Here is a 26,842-nt window from a genome sequence, read left to right on the forward strand (position 1 = left end):
TAATGGCCCTGCGAGGTCCATAACAATTCTTTCAAAGGGCGCCTCGATTAATGGAAGCTGGCGAAATGGTGCCTTTGGCGTGTCCTGTGGATTCACCATCTTAGATTTTTGACATGCTGCACACCACCGGAGAACATTGCCGCAAATATCCGGCCAATAGAAACAAGCCATACGATGGTTCAGTGTTTTATTCTGGCTTGGGGTTATGATGAGCTGCATGGAACAGAAGTTCCCTATGGCTTTTCATGACTAGCAGCTGCATCGTCTCTACCCTAGTTTGAGTATCCATAATAATTGAAAAAATATGCATTAGGGTCTTGTTTTGTGGCTGCTCCTAGGGGATATCCCAGAGGGGAATCCCTGTCAAGGGTGGAGGGGAAGAGCCTGTGTCTCCCTGATGCAGAGCTGATGTCGATGGCCACGGAACCGCCTCCTCAGCCAATGCTGCACATATTCTGCAACGTGCCTTGATGCTACAGGACCCATCCACAAACATCTACCTAACTAATGTTTGAAAACCTGGACAGTTTGTCCCAAGAAATAGTGGATGAGTGAGGCGAGGACTAACTACCGCCTCCGTTTTATGCTTTTGCTTCCGGAATTTAATACTGACTGACACCAAAAGCTGTTCATGAACATCCCCATGCACATACCTTACCTTCACTAATTTCCCAATGCCCCATATTGAATCAGGCTTCGATGGACCAAGGCCTGATATGTACTCCATTGTATACTCATTGACATGCAATACATTCCTGCTTGATCAGGGGAGCCTATGGCGTGTCAGGGATCCAATTCAGTATTCCCACTTCCATGAAGAAACACTGAGCCTGGAATGTCCGACTTTCCCTGCCAAGCCTGCGGACCTGCCCAACCTGCGAAATAGCGGGATGAAATCTGGGGCGGACGGGCCCTGCACCTTGGTTCTGGGAAGTTGGGACTGGGGGACTGGATTGGGGGGGGGGGGGACTGGATTGGGGGGGGGGGCAATAAACAAGTAACCTCTGTCAGCTGCACTTCTTCAAGGTACACAGGCCTGTAGCACTGTACCCACTTTGCCGTTCTTGTTGGGAATCGAGCTTTTGCTCAAATTACTCCAGTACCACTAGCTCCATGATCTGGTCTGTGTCCCGCTTATGCCGCCAGCTCTCAGCCTGCTCCTATGCAAGGGCTTTAAAGCGCAGTGGCTGCTCGTGGCACAGGTCAAGGAGCGCTTGATGTTGGGTTTGGTGGAGTATCTCTTCTAGCTTGAATTATTCCACACTGGCATCAAAATACAACAAAAACTCGCAGCGTTCGCATCGTCAGGTTCAAGTTCATGCTTCTTTGTGTGTGTTTTTGTGTGTCTCACAAGCTCTGCCAAATGCCAAGTCTCTTGCTCAAGGTAGTCTCTGAAGGCACAAAAAAGACATGCATAAGTAAACTCGGGCTAATAAGACACAGATGAGAATCATCACGCATTACCTGCCGGTTCGACCCACCTTCTTTATGTCCACAGCTGACACTCGACCGTGCCCCTACCGCCTTACTTAGTATGGTTGTTGTTGACGATTATCCACTACCTCATCCAATTCCATTTTACTTTGTGTTTTTCACTTGTGTGCTTCAGTTTAAATGTAAACTCTACAGAAATCCAGTGAAATAAAAAAAAAAACAGCTGCACATTTTATATGCTGTGCCCTTTTATTTACAGTCATAATTTACAAAAATGCCATGCAAAATAAAGCAGGCAGATGGCCACCATGCTTGACCATAGGTATGATGTGCTTTTTGTGGAATTCTGTGTTGTAACAGGACCCCTGTCTTCCAAACAGTTCCACTTTCAACTCATCAGTCCACAGAACATTCTCCCAAAAGCTTTGAGGATTATCAAGGTGTGTTTTGGCAAAATTCATACAAGCCTTAATGTTCTTCTGGGTTAGCAGTGGTTTCACCTCACCACTCTTCCATGGATGCCATTTTTGCCCAGTGTCTTTCTGATAGTGGAGTCATGAACAGTGACTTTTATAGATGCAACAGAGGCCTGTAGTTCCTTTGATGTTGTCCTTACCTCTTTTGTTGGATAAATCAAAGTTTATAAGTGCAGAGAAGCCATTATGATGACAGTTAACTCTGTAGATCATCTGCTTCAACTTCCCGATCTCACAAACCGCCATCTTTTATTGATCCCGCAAAATGGCCTAAACTTGCACCTGCTCGTATAGACACAGTGGCTTCGCGCGGAGTAAATTAATAATAATGCTAACGCTACAAGTTGGGTTTAATTCAGACTTCTTTATTAAAAAATTCCTCACCAATCATAATCAAGAGTAGCAACTGTTCGGTCTGTAAACATACAGTACACTGCCGCTCTCCTTCACTAACTCTAATTCACTTCATTTAAACTCAGGGTTGCCAGATATCACTAGAAAGGTGAACTCCAGTTTCTCTGTTTTGATTTAACCCCCCCAAAACATAACGTTATCAGCAGACATGGAACACTGTACTGGGGAAACCCATCTAAAACTGATAAACAAACAAAAAAAAACCTACTAAAATGTAAAGACAGAAAATGTGCTTAGTTATAAATAAATCACTTAATATAAAAAAATAGATATAGTTTCGTAAAATATAAATAAAATAAGAAATGAAATAATGTTTAATTACTATAGGTTGCATTTAATATCAGTTTGACATTAAGCTTAGTTCGCTATTTCCTTAGAAGTCTATTAGCCTTTTTCCTAATATGGATCATTTTTGTGTTAGTCTAGTTTTAATTAGGACTATTTATTGTTTTTAAGATATTTAAAAATAAATATTTCATGCTTGTTTATTTATCAATTAACCAACAGTATCTCATTGCTATTATTTTAACTCAATTAACAGTGACCACGAGCAGAGAGCTTACATTTAACTGTTTATGAACTCCTGATTAAAGTTTAAACAAAAAAAGATTGGTATCTGGATCGTACCGTCTGTAAAAATCCTGATCGGAGTGTCAGTAATGAACACCATTAAACTAAAGCGCTTTGCATCTGATGGGTAAATGAACTCACCCAATCACATCCTATATGAGATTATTCGGATATATACACAATATATGCAGAGCGGTTCGAGAACTGACTCCAGCCCAGAACCATGACAGTGGAAAATGTCTAATAGTGTAGCTTTAAATATATTTAAGAGGAGCAGACTTCAAAGACTGAACATTGATGTTTATTGTATTTGTTTACAAGGCGGAACAGGTTAACGGTTGTTTTTTTCATACAGTCTGTAAAATGAACTGAAAATATTAAACTTAGTTTATCAGAAGGTAAATGAATGTGTCATGGCTCACACTATGTTCCTAAATTCTGTCATAATTGACCAGCTCAAGTTTTCTCATGCCTACTTGTGTGTTATAATGTGGCATGAGAAAACCTAATAGATGTGCAATAAAAACGTTGTCACTAAAATCAATTAATAATCGTGATAAATAATCGAGATCTCAATATTGATCAAAAATAATCGGGATTATCATTTTGGCCTTAATTGTGCAGCCCTACTTTACATATCCTGTGGCCAGGATTTGAAATTTGGTCTTCTGGCTCTCTGTCCCTCCTCTATCTGTCTCTTCACTGAGGCTGAGGCATCGAACATGGTGGTGGTGTTAAATTTCACGTTCAGCTCTGCCAAAACTGTAAGCCTTTTTTCCGCTGGTGGATCCGCATTCACCAAATGATTGCCATCACCAACTCCATGAGTTACATTATCTGTAACTTTAGGCGACTTGCAAAAGAAATGTGTTCTTTTCATCTTCTCTCTTCAGCTGTTTACATTTTGCATGCTAGTTAGCTCCCTTTCACGTGACAATGGAGCGCAGTGAAAGGGAGTGATTGACGGCTAATATTAATCAAACTAAAATCTGCATTAAAGTTAAGGATGTAAAGATGAAGTTTAATTGGTTATTAAATGTTTGATAGAACGGTGGAACAGTCACTGTATGAGCTCACAGCAGGCACATACTGGGCAATAATTAGCGGACGTTTTGTAGAGAAATGAAAACGGGTTGCACCACAACAATTATTTGCACTCTCACAAATGCTCGTAAATATATTTTCAGGTCGCACAGATTAAATTTCGGGAGCATATGCGACCAAAACGTTTGCTATTTCGAGCGTTGTAACAGCTCTCACTGTGGTCCTTTGGAGTCCCAGAGCCTTTGAAATAGCTTTGTAACCCTTCCCAGACTGATATATTTCAATCACCACCTCAAAAAATTTGAGTGGGCTGAGCTTTTTCTGAATCATAAACAATGCAAAACTGCATTTTATCTGTATAGAAATGTAAAAAAATAATTGCTTTGAACAAAGGTTTAATGTTGTAAACAAAATGTGCTACAATTCTGTGAAAAAGTATTTGTCTGATTTCTTCTGTATTTGTGTACATTTCATACTAAATTGTTTCCGAAATTACAACAAAATAAAAATCTAAAATAAAACCAAGGCAACCTGAGTGATCACAAAGAACAGTTTTTAAATGATGGTTATTTATTGAAGCAAAAGACTTATCCAATGCCAACTGGCCCTGTGTGAAAATGTATTCCACAAAAAGCATGCCATACCTACGGTCAACATGGTGGGGGTAGTGTGATAGTGTGGGGATGCCTTGCTGCTTCAGGGCCTGGGCAACTTGCAATAATTTCTCTACCAGAAAATCTTAAAGGAGAATATCCAGTCTTCAGTCTGTAAATTGAAACTCGAGCGCAACTGGATTATGCAGCAAGACAATGATCCAAAGCATAGGAGTAAGTCATAGTCCTAAAAGTCAGCGAAGGACTGATCTTCAGTTATATGAAGTGTTTGGTTGCAGTTATTGCTGGCACAAACGGATTTTAACTTTAAGGGGGCTATTAGTTTTTCACATGGGTGTTGGATAACTTTTTTTTTTTGTTTGTTTTGCTTCAATAAAAAAATAAAAACGGTTTACTCATGTCGCCTTTTTATGTTTTATTTCGTTTCAAGATCTAAAACTATGTAGTATATGAGATGCACAAAAACAGAAGAAATCAGGAAATACTTTTTCACAGTACAGCATAGCTTAAATAAATAATTGATAAATTCTCACAAAAATGTGATTGATTATGGGGAAAATGATCAAATGAAACATAATTAGCTCCTTAGCAGCATCTGTAGTGTCATATTAAACAGAAATACTACTCCAAATTCGTCTTAAATGAACCGATCGATCTCGGGCACAGGTCTGATGCCATTGAAGAGGTTGTTTTAAGAGTTGTAACCATATAACCTATAATTGGTGTTGGTTGTTGTGATCTATCTCATAGATCTAGATGTCTATATATTTAAAATGTGTGGGTTCGATGCATAATTAATGGAATCGCCCATTTCTACAACGCTCAAGTTTTGCACCACAATTCATTGTCACGATGTCTCGTTACACCCCTATAATATGTTTATATCAGGGATGGGCATTTCAGGCAATAATTCAAACAGGTTTCGATGTTTTCAAGGCATTAGTTGAATATTATTTGGACAAACATGCATACAAAATGGCATGTACAGTACCTTATGTAAGTAGTTATCTACGTTGAACTTTGCCACATTTTGTACTGTTCCAACCTGGAATTTAAATGGACTTAGTTGGGAGTTTTTCCACTTGATTTAACACAAGATGTCCAGCATTTTAAAGTGCAAAGTATTTTTTTTTGTGATGCAAAGCTTAATTAACAAAGCAGGCATTTGTTTGTTGTCTTCACCTTCTGGGTCAGTAACCAGTTATATCTGCAAGGCTTTTGGGATTTGTCTCCATCTGCTTTGCATGTCTTAATTCTGATATTTTGCCCATTCATCTGGGAAGAATTGCTCAATCTCTGTCAGATTGGATGGAAAAGCAGGTTTCATGTCCATTTCCATTTACAGCATTTGGTAGACACCCTTATCCAGAGCGACTTACATTTGATCTCATTTATACAACTGAGCAGTTGAGAATTAAGGGCCTTGCTCAAGGGCCTAACAGTGGCAGCTTGGCAGTGCTGGGATTTGAACTCATGACCTGCCTATCAATAGTCCAACAACTTAACCACTGAGTTACCACTGCCCTTCATGTCTTGGAAGGATTCGACTATTAGACTAGGTCTGGGCTTTGACTGGGCTGTCCCAACACATTCAGGCTCTTGGTTTGGATTAGAGGTTGACCGATTAGTGGATTTTACTGATACCAATAAATAAGTTGGGTGGTACCTGCCGATAACTGATTAATCAAACGCTAGTTTTAAAATTTGACACTGAATGAAAACGGAACACTCCAAGTAAAATGTCTGAACTTTATTACAAATATACAGTACTGACTTGGCATTGAAAATGTACTATACCTTTTTAAAATGAAGTAAATATTAATATATATTAACTATTAATGAATATTAAAGTAAATAAAAGATATACATCCAAAATGAATAAAAAACACTTCAAATAACATAACAAACTTTGTCAGTTTTTATTTCGCCTCTAAAGGACACTCTATTTTATGATGACAACGGCCCCTTTTGAGTCGCGACTGAAAAACGGATAACCGATAGTTCCAGCAATCGTTTATAGGTGCCGAAAAATCGATCAGTCTACCTTGGATAATTATCCTGTTGGATTGTGAACCTCTGCTTCTTGTTCCATCTGCTTTTCTTGTATCTCTTGTAGCTGAATTTAACAACTGTTCAATGATTAAGATGAGTGCAAACAAGGATTATTAGTTGTGCTCTTGTCCTGTAATTTTTAATAAGATATTCATGGTGCACAAAGCAGGGACACCAGCAAGACTATTTATGACAGCATAACTAATAGAGAGAGCCATAAGGTAACAGACATGAGGGTACAATGGGACATAAAGTGGCCAGCCACTCCACCATCAACAAACCCGAGTAAATGCATGAGGGTGGAACTCCATAGGGTTTGTTTATTTATTTATTTATTTATTTATTTATTTATTTAAAATAAGCAAACCATTAATACTTTTTTTTGGGAATGTTTTCATAGCTCTTGTGAGGTTTGCACATTCAGTGAAGGGAGCTGATGGCTGTGAAGTATGATCTGTGTAGATCGATTAGGTTTCTATCTTATTTATAGCAAATACATCATCAGTCATTTCATGACTTTGTGGGAGGTCTTGGCATGGCACACACACAAGGGCACATCTAGATATCCCAAAAATTCTAGCCCAGAGCAAGGCCTTGAAGTAAAGTGGATTGGTCATATGCTCAGTGATCGTAGCACCATATGTTTACTGACCATTAACAAAGCTGGAACACTATTAATTAATGGAGAATGCATAATAACAAAGTAAATGCAATAATTGCCAATAGTAATTATACATTACTGAGTCTCAATGATGGGAGTGTGTGTTAATCATGTAGTCCACACCTGATTCAGTAAATTAACATTCCTTCCTTGAATTGAAATGGGTGTGTTGGAACAGGGGAAACACTAAAATGTACAAGACAGGAATTACTCCAGTACCGGAGGCCTGTTTCACGAAGCAAGTTGAACAAATCCAGAGTTGCAGAGTATAGTTTGTGTTGAGAAACTCAAACAAATACAACCCTGGTTAATTAAGGTTAACAGGTTTCATGATGCTGGTTATCAACTTTCTTAGTTAACCCAGGTTTTAACCCTGAGTCAATGTTTTACTCGGTGTGCGCATAAACGTAAAAGCCAGACGTTGGCAGCAAACAGCCAATAGTGTTCAACGTGGAAGAAAGCAGGTGTGCATACTTCCAGTCGAAGAGCAAGAAAATATTATGTGGAAATATGAGGAATTTAAACCTACACTAACCACAAGAAAGGAAACACCTTTGTGGCTGTCAAAGCTCAGTAAAACTGCTGATTGTGTAAATGCATAAGTTTACTTTTATAGACTCATAATGTGAATAAACTGATTGAAAAGTTATAACCCCAACATATTTCATTTAATGTATATAGAGAACCTTTTCTGTTACTGTATGAAAGTGTTTCTCATCCTGTGCTCAGATTTCCTATGGTGTTCCATTTTGGGTCCTCTTCTCTTTTCTTTGTATATGCTTCCTCTAGGTTATATCATTGAGACACAACACATCGCATAATTTCTATGCCGATGACACTCAGCTTTATCTTCCTGTGAAAAATAATAGCTGCTCTATGTCTAGGCTGTTTGACTGTCAGCATGACATTAAATGCTGGATGGAGATGAATTTTTTACAGCTAAACAACGATCAAACTGAAATAATTGTCTTTGGTCCATCAGCTCTGTCCTCTGACATGTCCGTGAGCTTAGGCCCCTCTCTTCTAATGAGCGCGAATGTGTCCAAAACCTTTCTCATTTTTGATTCCACACTGTCTTTTTATAAGCAGATTAGTGCTGTTGTAAAAAGCAGTTTCTGTCCATTACGATCTATTGCTAGAAGCAAGATGATGCTCTCTAAGAAGGACTTCAAAACTGTTATTCTTGCATTTATAACATCTAGGTTGGACTATTGTAATGTGCTCTTTCTAGGTTTGCCTAGAACAGCTGTAGATCGTTTGCAGTTGCTACAAAATGAGGCAGCCAGATTACTGACTGGCAGTAAAAAACATGAGCACATTACACTTCTGCTCACTTCTCTTCACTGGATACCGGTTAAGTACTGTGTTGAGTTTGCTTTTTGTTTTCAAAGCCTTGCATGGGCTTGCTCTTCAGTATATTTGTGGTGATCTCACCCTGTACACTGCTCCAAGATCCCTTCAATCATCCAGTCAATGACTACTCTCAGTTCCTCGTTCACGTTTTAAGGCTAAAGGTGACAGGGCTTTCTCAGTCGGTACAATTACATGGACAACAATAATCCGATATGAACCCGATTAAGACAATACTCTGATTAAGAAACTAGCATGTAAACAGAGATTGATGACCTTAATTCAACTAAAGTCATACTCGAAGTAAACACAAATCAAATTAAGATATGTGGAGTATTCCTGTTTTAGTCGCGTTATCGACGTGTATTACAGACATGTAAACACCTTAATCACACTAACGTCGTGTGGGCGTTTTCACCGCATTTTGTGACGGGGCACGATCACACACAGCAGTGCTCAACCGTTTTACAGCAAACGAGAGCACGGCTGCGTCCGAATCCACGTACCTGTATAGTAGGTGAAATGCACGTTTTTCTGCTACTATACAGTAGGTAAGTACGTGGTTTGGGACGCAGCCCATAGCTTCAAGCAGTCGTCTATTTAGACGTATAGCATGACAAATAATTAACTGCACTTGAAGCTTTTGTAAAATTAAAAATGAAAACACCCAAAACTGTATACGGTACCATAACGAAGACGAACTGTATGTCGATACGTGAAATTCTGTAGGGAACGTCGGACGGCGTGGCGTGGGGACATAATGACGTGTGCCGTTAATCGATCTACAGTGAGGGGAAAAAAGTATTTGATCCCCTGCTGATTTTGTACGTTTGCCCAATGACAAAGAAATGATCATTCTATAATTTTAATGGTAGATTTATTTGAACAGTGAGAGACAGAATAACAACAAAAAAAATCCAGAAAAATGCATGTCAAAAATGTTATAAATTGATTTTCATTTTAATGAGGGAAATATGTATTTGACCCCTCTGCAAAACATGACTTAGTACTTGGTGGCAAAACCCTTGTTGGCAATCACAGAGGTCAGACGTTTCTTGTAGTTGGCCACCAGGTTTGCACACATCTCAGGAGGGATTTTGTCCCACTCCTCTTTGCAGATCTTCTCCAAGTCATTAAGGTTTCGAGGCTGACGTTTGGCAACTCGAACCTTCAGCTCCCTCCACAGATTTTCTATGGGATTAAGGTCTGGAGACTGGCTAGGCCACTCCAGGACCTTAATGTGCTTCTTCTTGAGCCACTCCTTTGTTGCCTTGGCCGTGTGTTTTGGGTCATTGTCATGCTGGAATACCCATCCACGACCCATTTTCAATGCCCTGGCTGAGGGAAGGAGGTCCTCACCCAAGATTTGACGGTACATGGCCCCGTCTATCGTCCCTTTGATGCGGTGAAGTTGTCCTGTCCCCTTAGCAGAAAAACACCTACAAAGCATAATGTTTCCACCTCCATGTTTGACGGTGGGGATGGTGTTCTTGGGGTCATAGGCAGCATTCCTCCTCCTCCAAACACGGCGAGTTGAGTTGATGCAAAAGAGCTCCATTTTGGTCTCATCTGACCACAACACTTTCACCCAGTTGTCCTCTGAATCATTCAGATGTTCATTGGCAAACTTCAGACGGGCATGTATATGTGCTTTCTTGAGCAGGGGGACCTTGCGGGTGCTGCAGGATTTCAGTCCTTCACGGCGTAATGTGTTACCAATTGTTTTCTTGGTGACCATGGGCCCAGCTGCCTTGAGATCATTGACAAGATCCTCCTGTGTAGTTCTGGGCTGATTCCTCACTGTTCTCATGATCATTGCAACTCCACGGGGTGAGATCTTGCATGGAGCCCCAGGCCGAGGGAGATTGACAGTTCTTTTGTGTTTCTTCCATTTGCGAATAATCGCACCAACTGTTGTCACCTTCTCACCAAGCTGCTTGGCAATGGTCTTGTAGCCCATTCCAGACTTGTGTAGGTCTACAATCTTGTCCCTGACATCCTTGGAGAGCTCATTGGTCTTGGCCATGGTGGAGAGTTTGGAATCTGATTGATTGATTGCTTCTGTGGACAGGTGTCTTTTATACAGGTAACAAGCTGAGATTAGGAGCACTCCCTTTAAGAGTGTGCTCCTAATCTCAGCTCGTTACCTGTATAAAAGACTCCTGGGAGCCAGAAATCTTTCTGATTGAGAGGGGGTCAAATACTTATTTCCCTCATTAAAATGCAAATCAATTTATAACATTTTTGACATGCGTTTTTCTGGATTTTCTTGTTGTTATTCTGTCTCTCACTGTTCAAATAAATCTACCATTAAAATTATAGACTGATCATTTCTGTCAGTGGGCAAACGTACAAAATCAGCAGGGGATCAAATACTTTTTTCCCTCACTGTATGGTCTATAACATGTACAACGAGAACATGAAAGGAGTATTCTAAAAGCAACTCATGTAAACACCTTAATCAGAATACTGTCTTATTCAGAATAAGGTCAGTAATTAGATTACTGCTGTCCATGTAAACGTAGTCAGTGGCTGCTCCTAGGCTTTGGAGTAGTCGTCGTCTTCTCCACATTAGATCTTCCCCATCCGTTTCTATATATAAACCGTCTTTGAAGACTTATTTGTATGTTTTAATTGAGGGTGTAAATTTTTCATTTGTCCTTTTTTGGTTTTTGTCTAGTCCTTTAATTTGTTTAAATTCTGTTTTATATTTCTTGTACAGCTCCTTGGTTTCAACATCTGTTGTTAAATTTGCTTTATAAATCAGTAAAGTAAACTAATATAAATGTGAATTTTTGAATCAAGTAGTAATTTAAAAAAAAAATCTTTGTGAAAATATATTTGGACAGGAATGATGCCACCGCATGAAAATATGTACCACTCGCAAACAACTGTACTTACAGTTTGCAGTACAGTAAGCGTATGGCTTTGGCGTGTCAGATTTTTTATGTGCGCCTCAAGAAGCTGGTATAGATAAACTAATGAATTAAAAAGACTAGTATTTTAATACAATTATTTAAAAAAAAAAAAAAGGTCTTAAAATTGGTTTAAAAAATAAAAATCGTTTTTGGTAAAGCGAATCCTGGATTTTCGGTTTGGGCCCAGAATTTCCTTTCGGTGCATCACTATTATTTGACTCATCGGGACAAGGGAAACAAAAAAAACACGACATTTTAGCTTTTTATAAATTGCAGATAGCGCATTTTAAAAGCACCTTGTGTTTCTTTCCTCCTTCTTGCTCCCAACTGTATCTGACAAATCTCTGAGGTCTTCAGACTAGTTGATTTTGACTGTTCCATTGATCTTGGCTGAAGGTTATAGGTGACCGTACCTTTGTAGTGGCTACACCAAGGTTGTGGGACAATCTTGAGCTAAATTTCTGTAGTGTTTCCCTTGTGCTTGTTGGTGTTTTTCTTCTTCTTCTTTACCACTTGTGGACCGACTAAAACACTTGCGCGTATTTGCTGCCCCCTTCAGTTCTGGAACTGAACTAACTAATTACTTCACTTAAGTTTCCTTGTTTTGTTTGGCAGCATAGACACATGGTTGAAAAGATGGAGGAGTTGTTGCCTGAAACATTAACACTGCTGGATTTTACAGCCAACAGTTGTTGCCAATCTTGCCTTTGCATATTTTGCAACACCCCAAAAAGTATGATGAAAACAATATAATGCAGGGAACGCACATGAACAGCACTGCAGCAGAAATGTAGCTAAAATAAATAAATGCATTTAAAAAAAGGCACTTCTAATTTTACTCTAGGGTTTATTATTATTGGGCATATTAGTGGCATGAGAGAACTTGTGCACTCAAACTTTTTGCTGTCGACTTCTGGTTGTCAAGATGTATCAACAGGGTTTGTTTTAGTGCAGCAAAGTGTAATGTTCATTGGACATAATAACATTTAAAACCATATTCCTAATACAGGCTCTATGGTAACAATTTATTACAAAAATTTAGGAGCACGGTTGAAGTTTAGGGTTTTTTTTTTGTTTGTTTTTTTTTTTTTTAATAGAGATGGTAAGGTTAATGTGCCACAATTAGAGTTAGTGAAGGAGAGTGGCAGTGTACTGTATGTTTACAGACTGAACAGTTGCTACTCTTGACTATGGTTGGTGAGGAATTTTTTAATAAAGAAGTTTGAATGAAACCCACCTTGTAGCGTTGGCATTATTATTAATTTATTTCGCGCGAAGCCGCTGTTTCTACACGAGCAGCTCACAGTAGCGGGTTCAGGTCATTTTGGTGATCAATAAAAGATGGCGGTTGTGAGATCGGGAAGTTGAGAGAAGCAAGTGATGTACAGAGTTACTCTTGTCAACATAATGGCTTCTCTGCAGTATTTACACACTTGTTTGGTTGACTGAGGTGATGAAAAGCAGTGTGAAAGTAACTGTTGTGCGGTATAGATGCTTTTTGGACTTCCTGTAGTTTTTATCCCGATTGTATTACACAACTCCGAACAGGTCACTCGCACCGGTGCGCCTAAATATTTTTTCACAGTCTCACAAAGTACTTTTCAGTTGCAAATGCGTGTGAAATGGTCACACTGTAGAGCCCTGTAATATTGTGTAGGTAACCTTGTGCTGCCAAAACAGTTCTGACCTGTCGAGGCATGGACTCCACAAGACCTCTGAAGGTGTGCTGTGGTATCTGGCACTAGGATGTTAGCAGTAGATCCTTTAAGTCCTGTAAGTTGCAAGGTGGGGCCTCCATGGATCGGACTTGTTTAATCAGGTTGAGATCTGAGGACGTTGGAGGCCAAGTCAACACATTGAACCCATGTTCCTCAAACCATTCCTGAACAATTTTTACAGTGTGGCAAGGCGCATTATCCTCGGCCTATTCCATCTCAAGTGGTCCAATACAAGCTGCTTGACCATTTTTGATTTTCATTAGAGATGCACCGATACTAAATTTCTCAGCCGATACCGATAACCGATCATTCAGAATGATATCGACCGCTACCGATAGTTCTGCCTTTTATGCCTTCTTTTAAATTAATAATAATTAATTCCACAATTCTGAAGGAAATGCAAATAAAACCTTTATTCTCTCCATTTCAACAAGTTGTTTCACAGTAACTGGTCTCAAAACACATTACTCTAACATTAACACGTGAACTCAATTCTGAAGATTAAAGTAAGATTTCTGAACTTATTGAATGTTATTAATTCATATTAACATTGACTGAATTCTAAAAAAAAGTCCTGTTAGTCTCACATTCACTCACCACAAACAAAAGCATTTCTACTTCAATCACTGAACATCAAACTGGTACTATATAGGCCTAATATAAACCTTTTTTTGATATTAACTCGTTAACATTAACTGCATATGAAACATTCTACTCTACAAATATTTTTCTGTGATATATATATATATATACACACACTACTTTTTTGTCACTCATCTTCCTTTAAATCTTTCAATGGTGTACTGGCCCTTTAATTCAGTGCGGGAGCAGCGCGGGGGAAAAATTAGACTCGACGCCACTTCACTGCTGTAAAATGTGAGCGGTGCAGAGATTACAAACTGCAGTTTTGTCATCATTCCACACCAGAGACCTCTGTTTTGGTATTGAGAATAATGATACTACACTTAACGGTATCAAGGTCAAAATTCTAATATCATGACAACCCTAACACAACAACAGATTTCAATTGGGTAGTGATGGAGACCAATATCCCTTGTTAATCTTTTAGCTAGAAAGATGTGCAACTGCCAACTTTATATTTTGTCTTCACAACTTGACAGTCCAGACCTATCTTCCAAGACGACTGGCACTAATTTTACAAATTGGCAATGTATAGGTATATGTAGGATAAATGATGTGTTTAAAGATGGGAATTTTATGTCTTTCCAAAAATTTTGTGCACAATACAGTATAACTGCATAATTTCTTTACATATCTTAAAGAAAGATCAGGCATTACATACACACTATGAATAGAGTGATTAATCTTACCAAGAATCAAGGGGTCCAAGAAACTACTATAATTTTTTTTTATATATAATTGCATAGTAAACAGTGGTATAGGTTCTTTGAGAGCTCTACAAATAAAATAAAGCCAAACATCAGTGCATCATAGATAAAAATGCATCGATGGATTTTTCTTTCTTTACCAGCAGCAATCTGCGACTGAAAGAGAAATGCAGTATAACCTGCTACATAGGACATATATATGCCTACAAATACATAATAAATTCAGTGCAAGCACGTCATCAAACATTCCGAAGTGCAATACCAATACTGGAACACAGCTTCATTGCTTATTGGAATGTGCATGGGGACAGAAGTTCTGGTTGAAATTAAATTAAATAATAAAATAAATCTGCTCAGTCTTAATATAACCCAAACCTGCAATAATATCTTGACGTAAACATTTTCTGTAGGGGTTTATCACGCTCTCGCTTTTTTGTGAAATTTACTGACTGTTACAAGGGCGTTGAGAATGTTTTGCAAGTTAAATTTTAAATCACAATCTTATTTTATGATGGTACATTTAAAAAAATAAATAAATTTTATATATATATATATATATATATATATATATATATATATATATATATATATATATATATATATGGAGTTTGTTTTCTTTTGTTGATGATGGTAATGTCAGGATTATATTACTGTGATCATATCAAATTTCTAACCATGTGTGTTTGTTTCCTGTTGGCAGGCCAACAGACTCACAAAAAAATGTGTCCCAGCAGAACTCCAAGGTGGAGGAGTTGTGGGACGAGCTCAGCCAGGATGAGGACTGTGTATATGGCACCTCCCCACCCTGCACCCCCCGTCAGATGAAACGTATGTCTGGTAAACACCTAAGAGGCAATCAGAACAGAGCTGTAGGTCGCTCCCCTGTAAAAGGTAAACTACTCTTATTTTCTTCCAACTTTACTGCAGAAAATGTGTTCGATATCATTCACAGATAGGATCCACTTCATGTTAATACACCTAACCCTAACTTGTCTTGCCTTTCCCACGGTGTTCTTTTGGAGTATAGGTCTGATGTGTTCCCAAGGTCTTGCTGTTGTTCATCATATCACATCCCCCTTTGCAATAACAGGTGGCATGGCTTACATTTTCAGTGCTATGTTGATGAAACTCAGATTTACATACATGCCGACCCGAAGTTTCTGAGGCTTAGATGGAACGAATTTGAGGTCATACTGATTGCATCCCCATCCACACTAAAGAAAATGAAGCACTACTCATTATCTATCCCATATTTTATTGCATCCAGCTCAACTCACTTACAAAGCCTTGGTGTCAAGTCGGACTCCACACGCTCATATCAAGAACACATAAAAACTTTAGCAAGACAGCTTTCTTTCACCTTAGGAACATTGCTAAGCTTCAGTAGAGATGTACGTCCATTCTTTTGTTACTTCCAGGTTTGATTACTGCAATGCTGTTCTTTACAGACTGCCAGTGCAGGGTCTTAACAAGCTAGAGTAGGTGCTAGGGTTATCACCCACCCAAGACCTTGGGAACACATCAGACCTATACTCCAAAAGTTACACTGGCTCCCTGTTCCCTCCTTCCCTTCAGGACAAGCTGATACGTCTGAGCTTTAAGTCTCTGTTTTGTCTGGGCCCCACTTACTAGTTTTCTCCAAAAGTATTGGAATGGCAAGGCCAATTCTTTTGTTTTTGCTTTACACTGAAGATTGAAGAGATGATGGATCAGAATTGGCTTCAGTTTCCTGACATTTACATCTGGATGTGTTAAACAAGTCAGAACATGGCATTTTGTTTATTTGTTTGTTTGTTTGAACTCACCCATTTTTCAAGTGATGAAAAAAATATTGGTGCATGTGACAGACAGGTGTTTCTTGTTGCCCAGGTGTGCCCTGTTTGATTGTTTAAACAATTAATAGCTCTGCATGTCTACTCTTGATATGAGCCCTGGGTTTTCCCTATGAAGACTGCATCTGTTGTTTAAAAAGGAGAAACCAACATGAAGACTAGTGAGCTGTCTGTGGGAGAAAAGCAAGCCATTTTGAAGCTGAGGAAAGAGGGAAAATTGATCAGCAATTTTTGCAAAAGCAACATCAAATTTTGCACAAGCATTGGGTATGGCTAGTGCAATATTTTTGGAATATACGGGGGGGGGGGGGAGAAACCACAGGTGTACTAAGAACCAGACATTGAACAGGTTAGCCACGGAATCAAAATCAGTTGATGACAGAGCTGTGAAGAAAAACCTCAAAACAATCCACTGTTCGAAGAAGCAGAACGTCTAGCTTCTATCTTCCAAAACATAAAAGCTCATAGGTCAAGCACGGTGGAGGTTTTGCCATTTCAATACTTTCAGAAGGGACAGTAGTGTTTTTTTGTTTTATGCCCCTTCATTTAGCTTTACTCTTGACTGTTTTATTTTTAAATATTTACATTTTAAAATTTAAATACGTTTCATTTACTACTATGACTGTATGTCTTTTTCTTGTAACTGTAAATTTTCCTTGGGGACTGTGAAAGGTACTTTATTATATTAAAATTCTATACACGCTTGTTAAAATCTAAGAAAAAAAAACGAAACCAAGATGGATCTTCCGATCTTTTTCCACCTTTAATGTGATCTTGCTCCTTTAATTCTCTTGGCAGCCTCCCTGATAAGTTTTCTTCATGTCCTTCTGTTAGTTTTGTAGGGACATCCTGTTCTTGGTAATGTCCCTGGTGCCCAGTTTTCTCCACTGGTTAATGTTGTGGAAATTCTTTTGTACCCCTCCCTTAATCAATAACTTTCAGCTGTGAAATTCTGTGCATGCATTGTAAGCTCTTTGAGGACCATGGCCTCAGCAGTCAGATGAAACCAGGAAGATGTCAAGAAAGTTCTACAGGAGCAGCTGAACTTTATTTGGGGTTAATCAGAATCACGTCATTAAAGACAGGTCTACTTTTGAACATGAGTTAGTCCGAGACAAGTCGCACGCTGCGTTATAAATGAGTTCACACTTGTGCAACCAGGTTATTATAAGTGTATTTTCCCCACCTAAAACTTTTAGTTGTTCTTCACTTGTATTTAGTTGGTTGCTGTATCACATTAAAGGTGGAGAAAGATGTGTCATGATTTATTTTGGTTTCATTTCTTTTTTCATCACAAAAACCTGCAATTTTCAACAGGAGTCTGTAGACTCTGTTTCCGCTTGTTAAGTTGTGACGTAACGAATGCTCGATTGGTACTGTTTCCGGGTCCAACCTTCTACTGTTAGCTGACTCTCATATTTTAAACCTGCTGCAGGGCTGTGTTCCTTGTTGTTTGAATTGATGAGTCCAAAAAACTCTAAAGCTTAAGATCATGATTTTTCGGTATTACTACAGCACACCGTGAGTGTGTTTTAGCAGTGTTTGATAAACACGATTCATCTTCACATAATACAATAGCTTTAAACCACATAACCTTAGCATCAACTGCAAAAGTGTCATCTTGAACACTCTGGCTATAATTTTGAGTTTTTGGTGTCTTTGCATTCTTCCACATGCACTCCATGTCATTCTACATTCCACGTTCTTCTCCAAATAAATCAATAAAGCCGCCATGTGATATGGTGGCACTTGTCTGGGCCGAGTGGGCACTCTCAGGTGCTGTGCATCACCGACTGACCCTCAACATGCTCCTATGTTGAAAACAATTTAACTCTCACCCTGACATTTCTAAAAGACATTGCCAGTGCTGTGTTTAGCCCAACGGTACATCTGTGGCTAGCCAGGAGATGACGGATCATTTATAGCCTAACTTCACTGTCCCTCCAAAATCTTGCTGGTACATGTTTAGTTTTTCAACTTTGTTTATGTCCAAAATTATAGCAGTCTTTTATGTTGTTGTTTTTTTAGAAATACTTCAGCCAGATCATATCATCTTTAAATGTCAGCTTTTGCTGTTCGCTTTTGGGATCTGAAGAAGTGTTTGGGCCCTGGAAACGTCTTTACGTCACCTCAGACTTAACAAGCGGATACTTACCAAGTACCGATGCTAATAGTGACATGCATATGAAAATTGGAACCGAGTGACTTGTTCTCGGAACAGTATCGTGTGTCATTTATCTAAGTGTTGTACAGAACATCATACCTACCACTACTAGCTGATGAGCTTTTGAATTCCTGACATGAGATAAATATGAAAAATTATAGTCACTAATGGCTAGTACACTACAGTGTACAAGTACAGTGCTGTGAAAAAGTATTTGCCCCATCCTGATTTCTTGTTTTTGTGTGCATCTCATATCTCCTATTTTTATATATTTTATCTGATGCCTAATTTAGCTTTGTTGCTGCTATTTCATCTTTAGAAAAAAATCTGTCCAGTCCGTCCTCCCAGAGAGAGCAGGAAGGTGCCAAACCATATGAATATACTGACGAGCTCAGTTACAAGCAAGGCAAGAAACAACGCTTCAATCTACGTTCCAACGAGAGGGACAAAAAGAAGACTTTTGAGGGCTCTTTCATGTTAGGTCCTCTCTCCAAGTCTGGTCCCTTCAGCACAGTCAACATGGACCCCAGGAAGCCATATCTGAGCTTGGGCCCTGTCTCTATGTCTCACTCTCTACCCCGTACTCACCGCCAGACCTCGCGAACCGACTGTCCTGCTGACCGCTTAAAGTTCTTTGAGACGCTGCGCCTACTTCTCAAACTGACATCCATGTCATCTAAAAAGAAAGAGAAGGAACAGCGGGGCCTGGAGAACCCTTCCTTCATGGGACAGAACAATGAAGTGATCTGGTTGGAGCTGCAAGCCTGGCATGCACGTCGCAGTATCACTGACCAGGATCTGTTCCTATACACAGCCCGCCAGGCTATCCCAGACATTATCAACAAGGTGCTACACTTTAAGGTGGACTACAGAAGCCTGGCCACACCCGAGACTGAATTTGGGTCTGCAGTAGGCAGAAATTGCTGCTCAGAAGAGGCTAACTGTGGCACCTGTCCTGGCTCTTGGCTGAAGGTTGATGCGACAGCCTTGCTGGGGCCAGGTTCGACATGCAAGGAACACCTGCAGAGGCAGCGTCTGGCCTTTGAGCAGGTTAAGGGTGTAATGGGGTTGCTGGAGTCTGTAGAAGCTCTCTACCCATCCCTGCGGACTCTACAGGAGGACTATGAAAAGTATGCAGCAAGGGACTTCCAGGGCAGAGTGCAGGCACTTTGCCTATGGCTCAACATTACTCAGGACCTGAACCAAAAGCTGCGTGTGATGGGTACTGTGCTGGGCCTTGGAGACCTTTCTAACATTGGCTGGCCTGTCTTTGAGATTCCCTCCCCCCGCTGCTCTCATGAGAACGATTGTGAAGAAGAGGACAATGAAGAGAATGAGAACTTCACAGCCAATACAGAGGAGTGTGAAAGGGATGAGGCAGGGGTCAAAAAGGATCCCATGACTTGCTTTTCATCCAAGTTTACCCAGCAGTTATCAGAGGATTTATTCCCAGTATGTAGCAGTGAAATCCAGTGCTGCCCAACAGGCATCTACAGACCCTTTGTAGACAAGGCACTGAAACAGATGGGATTGCGCAAGCTTATCCTAAGACTGCACAAACTGATGGACCGCTCATTACAGAGGTCCCGGACGGCACTGCTGAGCCACATGCCTGCTCAAGAGGTGAGGATTCAGTTTCTAGGATTTCAAGCAACTTACTTTTAGGTGTTAGATATGGCCTTAAAGTGTACCTATTGTAGTTTTTCAGATATTACCTTTCATGTAGTGTGTTATAGAGCTGTTTGCGAATGTGAAAAGTCTGCAAAGTTTCAAAAATCAAAGTGCACAACAAGCAGGGTTATTGACACCCAAAAGAAGGAAGCGATTCTGAATCGCTTCCTTCCGAATCGAGTCGTTAGTGATTCCAGACTTTACTTCCTGTACTAACCTACGTAGGTTTGTAACAAAAAGCCCCGCCTCTGGTCTTCATCGGCTGCTCGCTGACAGCGGTAGACCAATCACAACAGACTGGGACATCTGACCAATCAGAGCAGAGTATGCTCCTTGAAAGGAGGAGTTTAGAATGAATCCTTTAGAATGGATCATTTAATGAGTTATTAGTGACACTGCGGGGGAAAAAAGGTAATGCTGCAATTTAAATTATGAGCACGTTAAAGTGATTTGGATGCATTTTAAATCTATTGTATGAGACATTTTAAACAAAATTAGGCATGTTAGAAAACCATTATAGGTGCGCTTTAAAAGGTTTGGGTCAGTAATAATGTATTACCAGCAGAGTTGGGAGGGTTACCTTGAAAATGTATTCCATTACAGTTACAAATTACTTCACAAAAAATAAAATCAGCAACGTCATCCAAGTATCACAATATGAAAGTAATGTAATCTGATTACTTTTGGATTACGTCAAGGTCACATGTAAATAAAGTCAAGAGAAAAGCAATACGATCTAAAATACTTTTATTTAGAGCTTAAAACAATGTTCAATGTTTAGATTTGTTTTAATAAAATAAATGTTATAAATAAATAAATAAATAATCACGGTCCCTGATGCGGGTAACATTACATCACAAAAGCTACGGTGACCATGTCCTCTTTTTGGAAAACCAGAATATCTTAGTAGCATTCAAAACATTATTGCTATGAATGCAGATTTTAAAAGACCCATTATTAGCATCATGTAAGTATATATAAATAAAACTGGTTTCACTCTGCCTGCGTTTTTACATTTTTTTTTCCTTCATTCTTTTGAATGTCCATGGAATAAAATAAAATATTAGATGCCACGAGTGTACCTTGTACCATCGTTTACACATTTTAATAGCTTTTTAATATGGAGCAATGTGATAACATGGAATTAAAAATGTCCTATGGCCATGGGCATCGTTTCGACTCAGTGCAACTGTCATTTGCTGCTATTGTCAAGCAACTGTGACGCCGTACACACCAGCGCTTCACCTTCACGCGTTCGCTGAGAGTAGACTAATTGTTGAGAGGCAGGAATTTGGCCAATAGTTGCTGAGAGCCTTTTATAATCGACCAATTGGTGTGTGAGAAGGTGGGAATTACAGAGAGGGATTAAAGCAATGTGAATATGCGCACACATGATGCAGTATGAGACCATAATAGGCCACATCATAATGAAACTAAAACTGAGTCCCAGACATTTTCTCAAACTTAGAAATCCCGGCCGGACGCATTTTTAAGGTCCGGGAAAAAGAGGACAGGTCTGGGGGAAAAAGAGGACATATGGTCACCCTAACAAAAGCATTTCAGAGAACAATGTGTTCATTTCTACCAAATTAACTTTCAGTTTATTTGCGCATGCACCAGGAGGTTGCTCACGTGAGTCACGACTGGCAAAGAGAGAACCAGAAGTATAATCAAGCAGATGTCTAGATTGTGTTACGTCAAAAGATTAAGTTCTCTGTTTTTAAATGAAACAAATCGTAATCCTGATAGTATTTATTTATTTATTTACAAAATGTACCTGTAATCTGATTACTTTTTTTTTTTTTTTTACGTAACTGTAACAGATTACAGTTATCAGTTTTTTGTATCCTGTTTATGTAATGCCATTACATGTATTCCATTGCTCCCAGAGGCTTGGGATGGCAGGTTCGGTGGAATATTATGTAAAAAAAACAACAAAAAAAAACATTTATTTCAAAAGGTTTTTTTTTTGTGTGTGTGTGTGTGTGCGCAGTTTGGGGGTAATTTTGGGAGAATTTGGGTTTTGAGGTTTGGGGGTGAGGGGTTGGGCAAATTATACAAAATATAAAAAAATAAGTGTACTTATTCTCATGGCTATTCTTTATTTGTTATTATTTACTATATAAATAATCATCCTGTTCAGATAACTACTTTTTGAAATGAGTCAGACAGTGGTGCCCCTTTGGTGTTCGATTATGCTGCTGAAATTGACCCATTCACCTAGCCTCTATAGTGTGTATTAGTAAGAAGGGTCCTCACTGCAGAACAGAAAGATCAGGGGGTGGAGCAGGGGTTGCGTTAACCGAAAATATCCCGTCATTTGCCCAATCTTAAAAGCATTGACGAAAAATTCTGAAGGCATTCTGTCTATCCACTCTATTCAAGCTGTCAATCTATTTTGGCCCAAACACTGCAGAGCTTTTAAACAGCTGAAGATGAAGAACAATATCACCTTCCAGCCTGACAAGGACCCCAAGCACCAAACCAATTCAAGAAAGGAATGGATTTAGATGATGATCGAATTTTTTGGACTGGCCCAGTCATAGCCCAGATCTAAATCCTGCCAAAAAAAACTATGGAATGACTTGAAGAGGGCTGTGTAAAAAAAAAAATGTATTGATTAAAAATAAATCTCCTTTCAGTTTGATAGATCTAGAGCATTGTTACAAGGAAGAGTGGAATAGAATGAACAAATCAAGATGTGCCAGGTTGGTTGACTAGTTGAGGGTTTGTGCAACCAGGTTATTGTAAGTTGGGTTGTTTTTTCTATTTTTTTCCTTAAAATGTTTTTATTGGGTTTTTTTCTCCACTTTTTTGGACACTATCACATTTCAAGTCAAGTGGCTCGTATTGTCATTTCAACCGTATACAGCTGGTACAGTACACAGTGAAACGAAACAACGTTCCTCCAGGGCCATGGAGCTGTAGAAAACAACACACACGCTAACCACATGTGACGACCCAAAACTAAATAAAACCTACACATTTCTTCATAAAGCGCACGTGCAAACGTGTGCAAACCACCCAAGACAGTACAACTACTACTAAAACAGGGCAACAGGCACCAGTACACAGTTCTAGTGTGGAAGTGTCCGAAATAACAGGTGTAGTGCAAAAGAGTAACAATATAATAAAAATGCTGTGAATGTAAACTTAACATATACATACATGATATCTTTATAAGTACATTAGCAGCAAAAATGCAGGTAGTCAGTACAGAATTGTGCAAAAATTGTAAGGGGAGTGCGATGGTGTTCAGTTCTATGTGTGTGCGTGCGCGTGTGCTTGCATGTGTGCGTCAGTCCAGTCTCTGAGTATTGAGGAGTCTTGAAGTGTTGGGGGAAGACGCTGTTACGCAGTATGGCCGTGAGAACCCGAATGCTCCAGTACCTTTTTCCAGAAGGCAGGAGGGTGAAGAGTGTGAGTGAGGGGTGTGTGGAGTTATCCACAATGCTGGTGGCTTTGCGGATGCAGCACGTGGTGTAAATGTCTACGATGGAGGGAAGAGAGACCCCGGTGATCTTCTCAGCTGTCCTCACTATCTGCTGCAGGGTCTTGCAATCCGATATGGTGCAATTTCCAAACCATGCAGTGATGCAGCTGCTCAGGATGCTCTCAATAGTCCCTCTGTAGAACGATGTGAGGATGAGGGCTGGGAGATGGGCTTTTTTCAGCTCTCTCAGAAAGTAGAGACGCTGCTGGGCCTTCTTGGTTATATATTAAACATGGAAAAAGGTTCTGAAACGATTTATGTTGGTTTTTCATCATAAAACCCTGCAATTTTAATAGGGCTGTGCAGACTTTTTTTATTTTATTTTTTTTATATCCACTGTTCATGGATGGCTCAGACACCATTTATATTGAATTGACTGTACCAGTGGCTTGGACAATAGTCCAACAGTGTGTTGGAGCATATTTTAAGACTACTAGCTTTCTATACATTATTTTTGACTCTTTGTCACTTTATCAAGTTATGTATTTTAGTATAAACAATGCTGCTTGAATGTAATTTCACAGCAACATACACACACACTCTTGTATGTCTCTCTTTGCTTGAAAAGTGACTTTCCTAATAGCAGGCATTCCTGAAATGCTCTAAACAGTGTTTAAGCCCATTTTTGGCTAGCTACAATTTTGTCATTGGGCCTGTTGTCTGGCCTGTTGACCAGAATAACACTTTAGTTGGATATAAAGGGTGGAAGGATAAATCTAGAGACAGGATCTTCACTGCAGATGAATTTTATTTGCAGATGGGAGTGTAGTCGGAGTTCTGTTTTGGTCTGATCATGCAATTTGCCTCCCTTCCTGTCTCACGAAATGTGTGAAAGCCTACCCAATATATATAATATATCACAAGTTCTAAGGTCATTTATGCAGTATAATGTTCAGAGAGCCTTAACACATTGTATGATAAGAGGGACCTTGCGTACATTATATCTTATGACGAGACAGACCTGGTAGGAACACCCTGTTACAGAATACACTCTCAAATAATTAGAATCAGCATAAGGATTACAAAACATTATTTTAAGCATAAGAGAAATGAAAGGAAAATCAAATAATTCCACAGACCGTCCATGTGTTCGTCCTCAGGAACGAGTAGTTGAATGCTTGTAGGATTTATATGGCGTTATCATTATAATAAGCAGGTGAACTGATTCCAACAAGAAGAAATGCACTTCATGATGCACGTATTCGACTGAAAAAACGCTGTGTGGAATGTTGGACACTTCATGCACTCGACGAACGCAGCTCCGCTTAAGTAACGAAGAGGGGTGGAGCTACCAGACGCTGACGCTGGCTCAAATGTGCTCAGAATAAAAAAAGGGAGTGTGAATAATATGGTGAAAATTAAAATTATAGTGTAAATGCATAGTGTATAATACGTCATTTGGGACCCAGCTTATGACTATGGCGAAGACTGTGAAGTTCATACCATGCCACTCTTGTTCCAGAATTCTCCTGGTTGGATAATAATCTTTTACAAAGTGAGGTAACAGGAAATAAATGAATTTACATAATGAGTTCTAAAGGTTGCGCATCATACAGTTATGAGAAAAAGAAAGTACACCTACCTTCAATTCGGTTATTTATTTATCAGGGCCTAAATAACAATTGTGTGGTTCTCACCAATTTTTATAAACAAACAAATAATCTCAGGTGGTGATAAACACAAGAGATTTCAATATGTAGTCATTGTTTTCCGAAAAGTAAACCAACATGATGTAGCATCCTGGTCACATGATGTAGCTCTTGGGTTTTTCTTTATATCTTTGAGCATTAAACGGTCTGGGCTTGGACACCCACTCCTGGAAAGATTGACCGCTGTCTTGAAGGTTCTCCATTTGTAAACAGTCCTTCTCACTGTAAAATGATGAGTTTCAAATTGTTTGGAAGTCTTATAACTCTTCCCAGAATGACGAGCAGTAACAGTTGCTTCTCTGAAGTCATGGCTGTTGTCTTTTCTTCTTGACATGCTGTAGACTCACACCTGAATGCTCCAGAATAACAAACAGCCAAATGTTCTGCTTTTATAGAGGCATTCACAATTCTCGATGATTAACTAATCCTGAAAACTAGACACCTGGATGCTAATCTCTGAATGATTGTGGAAGTACAAAGGGTGTACTTATTTTTATTTATTTATTTTTTTTTTAGAGTGTGAAGTTAATTGTTCACATGACCTTAATATGAAAATGGACCACTATAAACATAATCCTGAGTAAGTACAATTCGCCTAGCCTAAGAAATAAAACAAACACTGAACTAAATATTTAATTTGTAAATGGTCTGCACTTATATAGCGCTTTTTTAACCTTAGCGGTTCCAAAGCGCTTTACACTGGTTCTCATTCACCCATTCACATGCGCACACACACTCACACCAATGGTAGCAGAGCTGCCATGCAAGTCACTCATTTGCCATCTGGAGCAACTTTAGGTTCAATGTCAAGGACACTTCGGCATGCAGAGTCATGTGTGAACCGCCAACCCTCCGATTAGTGGACACCCTGCTCTACCACCTGAGCCGCCCATTTAATTTAATTATGCATTGTATGCTCAGTATGAAAAATTCAGAGCTATTAAATGCATAAACATACCGATAAGATTTACCTGCAGCTACAAGAACAGAGCTGAAATCATAGACTGTGCAAATTTTGAAAATGCTATGAATGAGTTTGTATGATGTACAAAGTGCTTTCTCCTAAACAGAGCACATGGGGTTTTTTTTTTTTTTTTTTTTTTTTTTTTAAATAAATGTTTTGAGATCTATCCAGATCCCATTTCTTTCTTTGCTTTCTTTTGAAAACCTCAACAGGCTTCTCTTTATGGCTTAAGGGTTTTGATGTATTTTCACTGGCTTTAACTTAAACAATGGGAGTGGTGTTTTTATTTATTTATTTATTTATTTATTTGAATTTGCTTTACTGTAATTTTTCTATGGTTTTTCCATAGAAATGTTTGTTTTATCTTTAGTGTTTAGCAACGTTTCTTTTTCTTTCCAGCAGTCCGCGACCCACTCATAAAGATGGTCGTGCCCTAGCAGTCTTACCAGTCGATGGTTTTCAATTCAGC

General features: G+C 39.2%; 1 protein-coding gene across 8 annotated transcripts in view; it reads left to right on the plus strand.

Moving 5' to 3' along the window:
• Positions 1-26,842, plus strand: part of map3k4 (mitogen-activated protein kinase kinase kinase 4) — a 73,904-nt gene that overhangs the window by 5,074 nt on the left and 41,988 nt on the right. For 7 of the 8 annotated variants that reach the window (XM_053619690.1, XM_053619693.1, XM_053619692.1 and 4 more), the window contains 2 exons: positions 15,301-15,491; positions 18,916-20,219. In XM_053619690.1, coding sequence (XP_053475665.1) covers positions 15,301-15,491; positions 18,916-20,219 — 1,495 coding nt within the window. Of the gene's footprint in view, positions 1-1,794; positions 1,875-15,300; positions 15,492-18,915; positions 20,220-26,842 lie in introns of all 8 variants that reach the window. The other variant, XM_053619697.1, reaches the window with a different exon arrangement.

Source organism: Ictalurus furcatus, chromosome 29, assembly GCF_023375685.1.
Source record: "Ictalurus furcatus strain D&B chromosome 29, Billie_1.0, whole genome shotgun sequence".
Classification (NCBI taxonomy): domain Eukaryota; kingdom Metazoa; phylum Chordata; class Actinopteri; order Siluriformes; family Ictaluridae; genus Ictalurus; species Ictalurus furcatus.